Genomic DNA, 13,318 nt, shown 5'->3' with positions numbered 1-13,318 from the left:
AAAGCTACATAATTCTTCAATCCAAGCTCACCTTTTCCTTTCCTATGAATATTGTGCCAATCATGCACTATCCTAGAATTTAACCTTTGAGTGTCTTTCCCTTCTTGGAGAAATAAACCTTCTAACAAAGTGTTATTGGATTTGTCTTGCATAGCGAACCCAAGTTGACGTCTTGCCAAAGCCAGATTATAGTTGATTCCCCCTTGTGTACCAAGAAGAGGCACATTAGAGAACTCCCCACAACTATCAATAATCTCGACGTCGTCGTAAATAGAAGAGTACTGTCATACCCCAATTTTGTCCAGACTACTTGAAGCTTTCATTGGTGTTTATAATCTTAAAGCAATCACGGCTGGTTCATGCCTTAACTATCGCAATGGGTAACATGTCCTGTTAATCAGATGGCCATGTGGGTAATATTTCATCTAGGTCCTGATCTCTTTTTTTTAGCTAGCTGTTTGGTTCTTGGTCAGGTATTTCGAGTGCATAATTAGATCAATATTTGCTCGTTCATTTGATTTTGGTTCAATCTTAGTTTCAAGTTGCGTCAGTGGAATTCATCAATTCGTGCCATGAATAGTCATTATTTGGCCATCAAGTCATAATATGTGCACTGATTGTTTCTCTTGTTTTACAATTTTTAAAACCAACTTTTTAAGTTTAGAGTTGATTCGGGAGTTAGATTTGGCCTTTAAGAATAAATTTGGCTCTTCAAAATCATTTTTTACTCTTTTCCGGATTAATTTTAGCTCGAGTCAGGTTGGACGATCCAGATTGATTTTAAAGAATTGAGTTGGTTTTTTTGAAAATTTAATCATTTCATTTTATTTTTGTTGTTAAGCCCATCCCACATTTCTTTAGGCCCAATCCAAATTCAATTCATTTAGATTCAATTAATCCACATTCAAATTCATTCATACCTGTCATAATACAGTTATCCACTAACATCCATAATCCATTTTCATAATCACTTTTGTTAACATCCATGACCCAATTTTCCATTAAAAAAACGTTATCCAGTCTACGTATCCCGCCAGCATACATATCCAAAACAAATAGAACATAAAAAGGGTAGTTGGACGGGAAAGCCATGAACGCAGCAGACATAAGGCTACAAACTACTCAAAACTCAGCATTCCAAATAAAAAGCCTAAGTAATTACAGAAAGCTCAAGAAGTTCCAGAGCACAACAAACTGGTGATTTAATGCAGTACAAATTCGGAACGCCACTAGCCAAGCCGTCCAAGTCCAAACTGCAAAACCAAGCCAACTGTGAATAATGATGCCGTGGTTGCGGCAAGTTGCAGCCATGTTCAACCTACAGCAAAACCTCAATTGTCCATGTTTCATCACCCGAGTTCAGGATAATTGGCTTTGCATCTTTTTCTCCAAGCCTTGGCCAAACTCATTGTGTTATATTGAACCGGCAAAGAACGCCTAGCATGATATCATTATCACTACACCAAGTTATCCATGACCAGATAAAACCATGACATAACATAAGTTGAGTGAATACCTCCACAATCCAAAAATGAACCAAGTGCAGCTTACCTCACCAAAACACAAACCACACTTAAGTCCCGTGCACGAACAGACCGACCGTATTACAAGAAGTGATCTCCAAGCTTGATAATGTGTGTTGACAGCTATGGTATGTGTTTGATCTAATGCTATTTCCAGGCAAGAAAATGGTTTTCTAAATTATCCCTGTACCTGCATAACACAAATGCCTCCTTACAAAATCACCAACCATACATCTTGCAACGCTCGAATAATTTCATAACAGCCATACCAGGAGTAGAACAATAAACAAATGAAGAACAAGTTATTTTCAAGTTTGTACATAAAAAGCATCCTAAGAATGGACTTTGATACCTTAACTTGTTAATTATGCACGAGCCACTTCATGAAATTGACTGGTATATGACCTGTAAAGAAGCAACCTGCAATACATTTTTAATACCATAAGAGCCACGCGGTGACGTAAAGCAGATTCAGCATAATTACACCATGATACCAAGATGCACGACGCATAACGTACCTAAGGCCGAACAGGCCGAACAGGACAAAATGCTGCCGCTATACACCAGCCCGGAATCACTACAACAACAAAGTGATACCAAGCATCATGAATTCACCATCACCATGACTTCAATCTTTACAACAGCCAATAATGCACAACCACATGCCAAACTCATGATGCAAGTCTATCCATCACATAACTATGCCATCTACCTACCTGTCATCATTTAAAAAAACCTGCATCAAACCAACATTTAACCTAACTAATACCATGCTCAGACCAACACCAAACGCATAAATTCTAATGGCCTACCCATCCTTCAACCAAAACCAAACATGTCCTAAGATATGTGAGAGAAACCAATCCAGCAGTCAGCATTCAAGATAGCATGATAGCATGACAAAACCTGCAAAGCCATGGCACATTGAAGTCAGGCATAGAATTGGCAAAGTTTAAGGATTCATGAAAATCAATACAAGAAAATACCTGTCACGATGAAACATACTCGTCAATCTTCCAAACCTTGTAAACATGCATCTATCACAACATAAACCTATTGCAAAATCAGAACACGAGCTTAAAAAAAAATGGCAAATGCTAAGTAAAATAGACAATTACTGCAGTGAAAAGTAAAAAATAGGTGGTTACCACGGATTCACTACAGACAAAACCTCATCCTGCCATTTGAGGGACCACACCGATTTGAAGCACCACTAACTCTGAGAAATTCTGCTACCTAACGGAATGATTCTCCCACTAACTTGCCAAGCTCATGAGAGAGGAATTCAAAACCTCGTACATCAAAAATGCTATAAATAAGGACCTCCAGGGATGAAGTAGGGATCCGAATTTCTGCGCCGTTACTCTGGAGAAATCATTCCGAAACCCTAGTTAAAAGCTCCGTTTTGAACTTGTTGAGATTTTCACACCGAAGCTCAACAAGCTCGAGCTAAGCCCCCCGTCAAAACCGAAACGAACCCAAATCGTTAAAGAGGAAGCGAAGAAGGCGGAAAGTTCGGGAGGAAGAAAGAACCTTGAAGGACCTCAGGATCATTTACCTCACCTTGCCGGAGTTGAAACGTCGGACTAGCTCCGATTTGGTATTTAACATTTCTCCTTTGCATGATTTGATATTGCCATCTTGTTCACATCGCCTCAAATGCCATAACCCCCATGATTATTACACGAGATTTCTGTTGTCTTGTTGTTTCGGTTTTTGTTTCGATTTCTTTGGGTCGTTTGTTTTTGATTTGGAAGTTACATGGTTAGGTTCGTGTTTGGAAATGTTTGTTTGGCTAGGATTTAGGTGTGATTTTTGTGTACCCGCGACAACGCCGCCGTGGCCTTACAGAGAGAGGTTCCGACGTGGAGATTAGGTGGTTACCACCAGGTTTTCCTCAGTGTCGACGTTGATGTTAGAATAATGAAAAAGAAAAATAAAGGTTAACAGAAGGAAGATAGACGAAAATTGGAGAGAGAGAGAGAGTTTGAGAAAGGGAATTAGTGTGATTTCTTTTAATTAGATGTCATTGGCCTTTAAGTTCCCATTTAATCTCTTTTATTTCATTAATTAATACTCAAATTTGAATCCATAATTAAATGAGAATGATTAATGAAAAGAGGGAGACGGCTGGGCTAATGATGTTCACTTTTTGCATTCCATTCCATTAGTTTATTATTATTATTATGCATAGTAAATGATGATGATAAGTGCATATTAACCCACTTGCCTTTTTCAAAGCCGAACATGATTATTCAGTGGTCATTTCTTGACTCTTGGTCTGACCATATACCGCCTCCCTCAATCTTCTTGCCATCACTAGGTTTTTTTGGTGTTAAGGTTTTGGGCCTCCCCGAGCCCATTATGACCTGTTTTTTTTTTGTTGAGATTTTTACCCCTGTTTATCGCCCACACACCCAGATTCTTTGACCTATTATGTTCTTATTTTATATGCTTTATTAAAAGATAATTACAATTACATAATAATAGCTTAATTTTGATTATTATTCCCAATCAAGTTTAGAACATCATAGTTAATTAATATACTTTCTAAAAATATTTTAATGAAAAAGAGATTAATGAGCATCCGCTTTATTATCTCTCGATTATTCGAATAATTGGCGTACGCCATATTACTCGAGTTCTCGTCATTTAATTTAAAACTCTAAAACTCTATTAAATTAATGACTTCCTCAAGATTATAAAATCTTAAAAATTTCATTATTTAATAATTTAATTTTGAATGAAAAGGAGAATAGTGAGCTTTCGCTTTACTACCTCTCGACTATTCGAATAATTGGCGTACGCCATATTGCTCGAATTGTCGTCATTTAATTAAAACCTTAAAAAACTCTATAAAATTAAAATCATTTTCCCAAATTTAATTATTCTAATATTTTCTTAAAATTATTTAATAATGTAATTTTGAATGAAAAGGAGAATAGTAAGCTTCCGCTTTACTACCTCTCGACTATTCGAATAATTGGCGTACGCCATATTGCTCGAATTGTCGTCATTTAATTAAAACCTTAAAAAACTCTATAAAATTAAAATCATTTTCCCAATTTAATTATTCTAATATTCTCTTAAAATTATTTAATAATTTAATTTTGAATGAAAAGGAGAATAGTGAGCTTCCGCTTTACTACCTCTCGACTATTCGAATAATTGGCGTACGCCATATTGCTCGAATTGTCGTCATTTAATTAAAACCTTAAAAAACTCTATAAAATTAAAATCATTTTCCCAAATTTAATTATTCTAATATTCTCTTAAAATTATTTAATAATGTAATTTTGAATGAAAAGGAGAATAGTAAGCTTCCGCTTTACTACCTCTCGACTATTCGAATAATTGGCGTACGCCATATTGCTCGAATTGTCGTCATTTAATTAAAACCTTAAGAAACTCTATAAAATTAAAATCATTTTCCCAATTTAATTATTCTAATATTCTCTTAAAATTATTTAATAATGTAATTTTGAATGAAAAAGAGAATAGTAAGCTTCCGCTTTACTACCTCTCGACTATTCGAATAATTGACGTACGCCATATTGCTCAAATTGTCGTCATTTAATTAAAACCCTAAAAATTCTATAAAATTAAGATTATTTTCTCAAATTAATTACAAATTCTAAAAACACTATTTAAATTAATCTTGAATGAAAAGGAGATTAGTGAGCATCCGCTTCATTATCTCTCGATTATTCGGATAATTGGCGTACGCCATATTGCTCGAATTTTTGTCATTTAATTAAAACCCCAAAGCTCCTTAACTAAAATTACTCCCTCGATTAATTACAAATCCCAAAAGTATTATTTTAAATTAATTTTGAATGAAAAGGAGAATAGTAAGCTTCCGCTTTATTATCTCTCGATTATTCGAATAATTGGCGTACGCCACATTGCTCGAATCTTCGTCATCAAATTAAAACACAATCGAATAAATTCAAAACACCTTCACAAATCAAACTTAATTCCTCGCCCCCGTGCGACCAACAACTTAAAAATTCTTTTCAAAAGAACACTGTTAATCCTTTCTAATGCGCATAACAAACCAATGCTTAAGCCTCCGCCGAGAGTAAACAAGCCAGCGTTTAGCCTTTAGAACGCGATCTACACAGTTGTTCATTAAAAGACACCAACAAAAAACCGTAGTTGCCCGAACTACGAATGCTCTGATTTCCTTATTGCACTATAAGGATACGTAGGCAGGAGATTGCTGTATCTTCGCGAGCACACTAATAAAAAACCTCCCTTTTCCCCCTTTGAGGTCTTCACCCATATCTATCATCAATTCTAATTACCCGAAGAAAAACAAATAACATGTAATTAACATTCAAATAGCAAATTGGACTAAAAGGTTCCCGTTGAGTACAACGGACGTGAGGGGTGCTAATACCTTCCCCTTGCGTAATCGACTCCCGAACCCGAATATGGTTGCGACGACCATTATTCTATTTTCTAAAAGGTTTTATCGATATTTTCCTATTCCTTCATTGGGATAAATAAAGTTCGGTGGCGACTCTGTTCGAACTAATTTTTCCGCGACCATCGCGAGGAATCGCATTTTTCGAGGTGCGACAGATGGCGACTCTGCTGGGGATACGCGCTCCAAGCAAGAGAGAGTCAAGCCTAACTTAGTCAATTTGCTATGAATGTTAGAATATCGCTTTCATTTGCTTTTGTATATCTTGATGTATTATTTATGCTATATAATTTATTCTGCTATTGTGTTGGGTGATCTATGGTACTTGGCGTATGTCGTGAGATGAGCTTCGTACCCGAGCTTTGAGAAAAACTTAGAACCCGGAGTTGTGTAGTGTTGAACCGGGGGGTGTACACCTCATTGGGACAATACGAGAACTCCACCTAGAGTAGATCTGTTCAGGGTTTCCATCATAATATGGCTAGCCCATTATTGCGAGGAAACGTTGAACATGGTCAATGACTCTGGGAACCTCATCTTAAACTGAAGTCCGTCTTCATGATTGGCGATCGTGTAGTATTGAACCGAAGGGTGTACACCCTGTTCGTACAATACGAGGATCCCACTTAGAATAGACTGATTCAGGACTTCCATTTCAATGTGGCTAGCCCATTATTGCGATGGAAGACTGAACTTAGTCCATGACTCTAAGTTCTTATCATGAAAATGGATAACCTTAGAGCAATCCTTGTTGTGTGGGGTAAAAGACATAGAACCGTTGTTAAGTTGAACCTTGTGATAGATGTGAAATCTGGATCCCTGTCATTGCATAAACATCATGTTGCATTCGTTATGAGCATAGCAAAATCATTTACACACTTTTTATTCTCAGGGAATTTCAAAACTTTCAGTTAATTAAGCATTCAAGAACAAATGGAGTCAGAAAAGAAGAAAACATTCCAAATCAAAGCTAAGGTACCATGTGTGAAGAAGTTCATTGCATTCAGAGATGGGTTGACTAACATCCGTCGAGACGCATTCACACTCAAATATGGGAAGATTCTACAGTTGTTGTCTGTCCCAGTACAAAAGGATGCTATTACCGCACTAGCCCAGTTTTATGATCCACCACTCAGAAGTTTCCTCTTTAAAGATTTCCAGTTGGCCCCGACTTTGGAAGAATTTGGAAGAATATTGGACTCTCCTAAGCAAAAGAAGGGACCATACAAAGGGTTAGGTCAAATCCCTGAACCCGAAGAGTTGGCAAAAGTACTAGACATCCCAGTCAAAGATCTAACCCCTAACATCAAAATTTGGGGGAAGGTGCAAGGAATTCCACAAGAGTACCTGGAGAAAACTGCTCAAAGTTTTGCCAAAGCCCAGAAGTGGGAAGCCCATGATACTATTATGGCTCTACTTATTTTTGGATTGGTGTTATTTCCTAACATGGAGAAGTTAATTGATGTGGCAGCTATTAGCGTGTTTTGGGCCGTCAAGGTTAAGAATGAAGATCCAGTACCCGTACTTTTGGCAGATGTTTATCACACCTTGCATCTACGCTTTGAAAAGAGGGGAGGACTGATGTTATGTTGCATACCACTCCTTTACCAATGGCTTGTCTCTCATGTGTTCAAAGAGGTTGATACAATTGAAAGTATGGATGGATATGAGTGGTCTCAAAAGCTGGTAGGACTCACTGAAAATAGCATTATTTGGTATCCTTATGGCTTGAATGTGGGAGACACAATTGCTAGTTGTGGAGAATTCCCGAATGTACCGCTAATAGGGTCAAAGGGATGCATTAACTACAATCCTGTTTTGGCAGTAAGGCAGTTGGGTTATCCTATCACATACAAACCAGATGACCAGTTGTTAGAAGGTTTTGTGTTCCATAATATGGAAGATCCCGCTATGCTGAGAAGGGTCATCCGAGCCTGGGAGAAAGTTCGCTTCAGAGGACAAGACAAAGGAAAGGGTGTCATAGGGGATAAAGAACCCTATCATCAATGGGTCACTAGAAGAAGTCAAGAGGTCAAACTGCCATTCATCCTCGATCCTCCAACCCAACCTCCACCACCAGAACCCATACCTGTCTCCATGGAAGAAGTGGAAGCATTACGAGCTGCTATAGCAAGACTTGGACGAGAAAATGAAGAGCTACAGGCCAGCTTCCAACAAGTTTCAAATGAAAGAAATGAGATAAAGTGGGAACTAGATAGGAAGAAGGCCCAGCTTGAAGCAACTGAGGAAAAGGTCGACAAAGAAGAACATAAGAGAAAGAAAGTGAAAATAGGCATGGAGCAAGCTGACCACTGCCTAGAAACCATTAAAGAGCAGTTGAGACAAGCTGAGAAAGAATGCCTAAAGAATAAGCGGTGGTGGCTACGAGCCACAGAAGAGAAAAAAGAGGTTAGAGAGATATTGGAGGCTAAGATACAAGATCTCACTATCTCCCTCCATAATGCTGAAACTCAAGCCGAGCACGAGCGCCGACTTAAGGAAAGAGCCCTGGAAGCTTCTCGAGTCACACCTACGACTTGGGCCGAGAAATGCCAAGAAGCAAAAGATGCTAAAGGAGTTGCTCAACATTGGAAAGATAGATTTGAGGCATTCCATCAAGACAGTGTGATATGGCTAAGGGAAAGAGAGCAAGTCATTGAGGATTACGATACCTTTAGGAGAACTATCAATTTTTTGCAAGCGGACAAAGATGGGTACCGTGCAAAGCTCAACGGTTTGGTGCAATTCTGCAATTGGATAACCCAAGAAATGCCTTGGAGATTGAGAGAGGCAGTGGAAGGATTGGACCAGCATGACACACATCCTGCTGTAATCCATTTTGTTATGATGTGTGAGGGGATGGTGAAGAGGTTCAACTCTGAATTAGAAGAACTCATAACTCGAAAGAGTTCTGTGTGATTCTTCTGTTTTTCTTATATTCAGTTAGTATTTGAGCTGTATCGATTTGGGCGGTTATGCCTTTGTACTCCGCACTTTAAATATTTGAATGGAAGAGGATGATCCTCGTTTTTATTTCCTGACTTTATGTTTTCTCTAAATGCTTAATACAACTACAATCGTGATGAAAATTCCCTGAAAATAAAATATGCATAACATTTGCATCCTCATGCATCACGCTTCATAAAAACAAAAAACTTACCCAACCTTTTGCCATCTACCAGTAAACGCTGACTAATCAACACCGGTACGAGACGCGAAGCCATTACAAGATGACGTTAGAACAAGTGGAGGCTAACCAAGCTACCATGAGGTCAGACATCAATACGATCCAAGAGAAGATGGATCAACTGCTGGAAACAATGCTCGCCATCGCCCAGAGAGAGAGGGTTGCGGATGCAGAAGCTGAGGCTAGAAGGAATGATAACCCATCAAGTTTGGTCCACCAAGACGACAACTTCGTCCACGCCAAGAAGGGTCTGGTTCATGTACCAGTAGGGAGCAAGGGAGATGAGGATCGTGCAGAGCCTTCTGAAGCACCTGCTCATTATGGGTCCGAAATAGGCGATGACCCATACGAAGCTTTCTATGTGCCCGATCATCCGAAGCCTAAGACACTTCCAGACCCATCTGCGGATAGGCTTCGTGCCTTGGAAAAGAAGGTCAAGGCTATCGAAGGGAATATTATCTTCGGTGCCTCTAACATGAACATGCGCTTGGTATCAAATTTAGTCATTCCGGCTAAATTTAAAACTCCTGATTTCGAAAAATACCAAGGCCAGACTTGCCCAAGAAGTCACCTAGTGATGTACTTCAGGAAAATGGCTGCTCATACCGAAAATGACAAACTGCTTATACACTGTTTCCAAGATAGTTTGAGTGGAGCATCTCTGAGATGGTATATGAGTTTAGAGCAAGGGCGGATTCAAAGCTGGGAAGATTTGGCTGACGCATTTCTCCGTCAGTACAAATATAATTTGGATATGGCACCCGACCGAATGCAGTTGCAAGGGATGGCAATGAAAGAAAATGAGTCCTTTAAAGAATACGCCCAGCGATGGAGAGAGTTGGCTGCTCAGGTAGAGCCACCATTGTCTGAGAAGGAAATGACTGGAATATTTGTGGACACGCTGAAGGACCCATTCTTTGATAGATTGGTGAGTAGTGCAGCATCCGATTTTGCGCATCTGGTCACAATCGGAGATCGTATAGAAAAGGGTCTGAGGGATGGAAAGATTTCAGGAGCTGTGGCCACCTCTAGCGCACCGAAAAAGTATTCTGGAGGCTTCCAGAAGAAAAAAGAAGGTGAAACGAATGCTGTATCTAGAGGCTATAAGGGGAAGCAACAGGCTTCATATGGCCAAGTCGCTGCCGTGGTACCCATACCTTATCAACAACCCATACAACAACAACCAATGTATCAACCACAACATCAACAACCTCGTCAACAACAGAACTCAGCACCACCAAGACAATTCAAGCCAAAGCCTCCAAGAAGGCAACTTGACCCTCTGCCAGTACCTTATAGCCAAATATTCCCATATTTGCAAAAGGAGGGTCTTCTGACATTGAGGGAGCTAAAACCGGCTGTTTTTCCATACCCACCAGGATATGATGCTAACGCCCATTGTGAATTTCACATGGGAGCGCCCGGCCATACCCTGGAGAATTGTTTTGCATTCCAAAATAGGGTACAAGACCTGATTGAAGCAAAAGTTGTTACCTTCACTCCAAGACGCCCGAACGTGAACACTAATCCCATGCCAACACACGGAGGTGCTTCCGTCAGTGCCATAGAGGAGAGTGATCAGGGAGAACTGATTCTTAAGGTTGAGGAGATTCAAACCCCTATCACCATGATAGGGGCACAACTGCTAAAAAGTGGTCTAGTCTTAGAGGAGCTAGTCAATGATGAGAATGACAAAGGGTTGAGGAATTTTATACAACAAATGCTGGATCGAGGCGAGTTACAGATCAGTCGCCGTGCTAAGAACAAAGAAGAGAAAGAGATAGCCGTTGTGGTGGATATCCTTTACGATGAAGTTAACGTGGACATCCCTTTTGATAAGGTTAACGTGGACATCCCTTTTGATAAGGTTAACGTGGACATCCCTTTCGATGAGGTTAACGTGGACATCCCTTTCGATGAGGTTAATGTGGCCATCCCTTATGATGAGGTTAATGTGGAAATCCCCATAAACCCCTTGGTGATAGAGTTTCCAGCGCCGTTCGCATATGAGGATGAGAAGGCGGTACCATGGATATATCAGCCCAGAGCTTTTAAGCAAGGGCAGGAAGACCAACCTGTGGTAATCAACGAACCAAATGTTACCTCAATTGTGGGGCCAGCCGGAATAACGCGCAGTGGCCGAGTGTTTGCACCAAGGGCTGTTGATGCTTCTACAAAAGCCAAGGGGAAAGAAGTTGCTACTCCTATCCAAATTCCTGTCCCTAGTCGAGAAATGCAAGAAATGCATCTGTCACCTAAAGCTGCGGTCACTCGAGAGGAGGCTGAGGAATTTTTAAGGATAATCAAGAAAAGTGATTATAAAGTGGTAGATCAGTTGAATCAGACACCTTTGAAAATCTCCATGCTATCTCTGTTGCTCAACTCAGAAGCACACAGGAATTCATTATTGAAAGTGTTAAGCGCAGCACATATCACGAAGGACATAACAACAGAACAGTTTGACGATGTGATAGCTTGCGTAACCACTGGAAATTTTTTGGGGTTTAATGATGATGAACTGCCAGTTGAGGGAAAGAACCATAACAAGGCCCTACATATCTCCTTGAAATGCATAGACACTATACTATCAAGGGTATTAGTAGACACAGGTTCCTCACTGAACGTCATGCCAAAAACCACGTTGATAAAGCTGCCGATGGAGGGGATGAATATGAAGCCCAGTACCCTGATTGTAAAAGCATTCGATGGCTCAAGACGAGCAGTGATAGGAGAGGTTGACCTACCAATCAAAATAGGCCCAACCTTTTTCAATATCACATTCCAGGTTATGGACATACATCCCGGTTATAGCTGCTTACTTGGGAGACCATGGTACCATTCTGCAGGTGCCGTCACCTCCACTTTACACCAAAAGCTAAAATTCATTACCAATGACAAGATGATTGTGATTGGAGGGGAGGAGGATATCTTGGTTAGCCACTTAACATCTTTCCGATATATCGAAGTGGATGGCGAGATAACTGAAACACCATTCCAGTCCTTGGAAGTGGTAAATATGATGGCTGTCCAAAAGACATTGGAGGCTCCGAAGTCAGGACCGTCCATGGCCTCGTGGCAAGGAGCTAAGGCTGTGATAGAAAGTGAAAACGCTCAAGACTGGGGCAAAGTGGTGGAAGTGAACCAGAAGCGAGACAAGTTTGGGTTGGGGTATGACCCGTCGTCGATTGAAGCTAGTAACCAACACGATGGAGAGCAGATTCCTCCTGTAAAAGAAACGTTCATCAGCGCTGGCCACATTTTTGGAAATCAGGTGGCCATGATCAATGTTGAAGATCATGAGGAAGGAGCGTCTAGCTGGATACGACAAGCCGCGCCTAATGAAGAACTGACAAACTGGAAGGCTGTGGAAGTCCCTCAAATTTTTCAAAAGTAATTTTATTATTTTAGACAAAACCCTGTGCTCTGCCCAAGGCACAGTGGCATGTTGTAGGGCCCCCTTTATCTTTTTTTTTTAAGAATTTTTCTATCAATAATAAATGGAGATTTGCATTCAATTTTTTGTTCCTTTCCTTTCGTTTTTTACAAAAATGGCATCAATTTTTATGCACGCACTTTCTAAATAAACTGCATAAATCATAACATGCAGAAACACCACCGAGACCATTGATAACGACACTGCTAGGGTTTGGCATGACTTTGATTGTCCGATTTACCAAGCTGAAGAGGAAGTGGGTGAAGAGTGCGAACTCCCTGAAGAGTTGGCCAGACTACTCAGACAGGAAGAGAAGGTCATTCAACCACACCAAGAGGACGTCGAAGTTATCAACCTGGGAACAGAAGAAGACAAAAGAGAAGTAAGGGTAGGCGCCGCGCTTCAAGATGCAGTGAAGACTAGATTGATAGAGCTCCTCCGTGAATATAACGATGTGTTTGCATGGTCTTACCAAGATATGCCCGGATTAGACACTGATATCGTGACCCACAAACTTCCCCTTAAAGAAGAATGCTCTGCCGTCAAACAGAAGCTAAGAAGAACTCGACCGGATATGGCTCTCAAGATCAGAGAAGAGGTGAGAAAGCAGTTTGACGCTGGTTTCCTAGAAGTCGCAAAGTACCCACAATGGGTTGCCAACATTGTACCGGTACCAAAGAAAGATGGGAAAGTCCGCATGTGCGTAGATTACCGAGACTTGAATAGAGCTAGTCCCAAAGACGATT

General features: G+C 40.2%; 1 protein-coding gene and 1 long non-coding RNA gene across 2 annotated transcripts; one reads left to right on the top strand and one right to left on the bottom strand.

Moving 5' to 3' along the window:
- Nucleotides 1-2,090: 2,090 nt before the first annotated feature.
- On the bottom strand, nt 2,091-2,874 carry LOC127093164 (uncharacterized). The gene is made up of 4 exons (XR_007792443.1): nt 2,672-2,874; nt 2,510-2,576; nt 2,336-2,429; nt 2,091-2,239 (listed from the first exon to the last, which is right to left on the bottom strand). It is a non-coding gene; the product is annotated as an uncharacterized LOC127093164 (long non-coding RNA).
- A 6,308-nt stretch (nt 2,875-9,182) lies between these two features.
- Nucleotides 9,183-13,063, top strand: LOC127095112 (uncharacterized). Its single transcript, XM_051033848.1, has 3 exons — nt 9,183-9,943; nt 10,064-12,509; nt 13,049-13,063. The coding sequence occupies exons 1-3, from the start codon at nt 9,183-9,185 to the stop codon at nt 13,061-13,063; spliced, it is 3,222 nt and encodes a 1,073-aa protein (XP_050889805.1).
- The last annotated feature ends 255 nt before the right edge of the window (nt 13,064-13,318 follow it).

This window comes from Lathyrus oleraceus, chromosome 6 (genome assembly GCF_024323335.1).
Source record: "Lathyrus oleraceus cultivar Zhongwan6 chromosome 6, CAAS_Psat_ZW6_1.0, whole genome shotgun sequence".
Classification (NCBI taxonomy): Eukaryota; Viridiplantae; Streptophyta; class Magnoliopsida; order Fabales; family Fabaceae; genus Lathyrus; species Lathyrus oleraceus.
The sequence above is the reverse complement of the archived record's forward strand: the minus strand, read 5'-3'. Positions and strand labels throughout refer to the sequence as shown.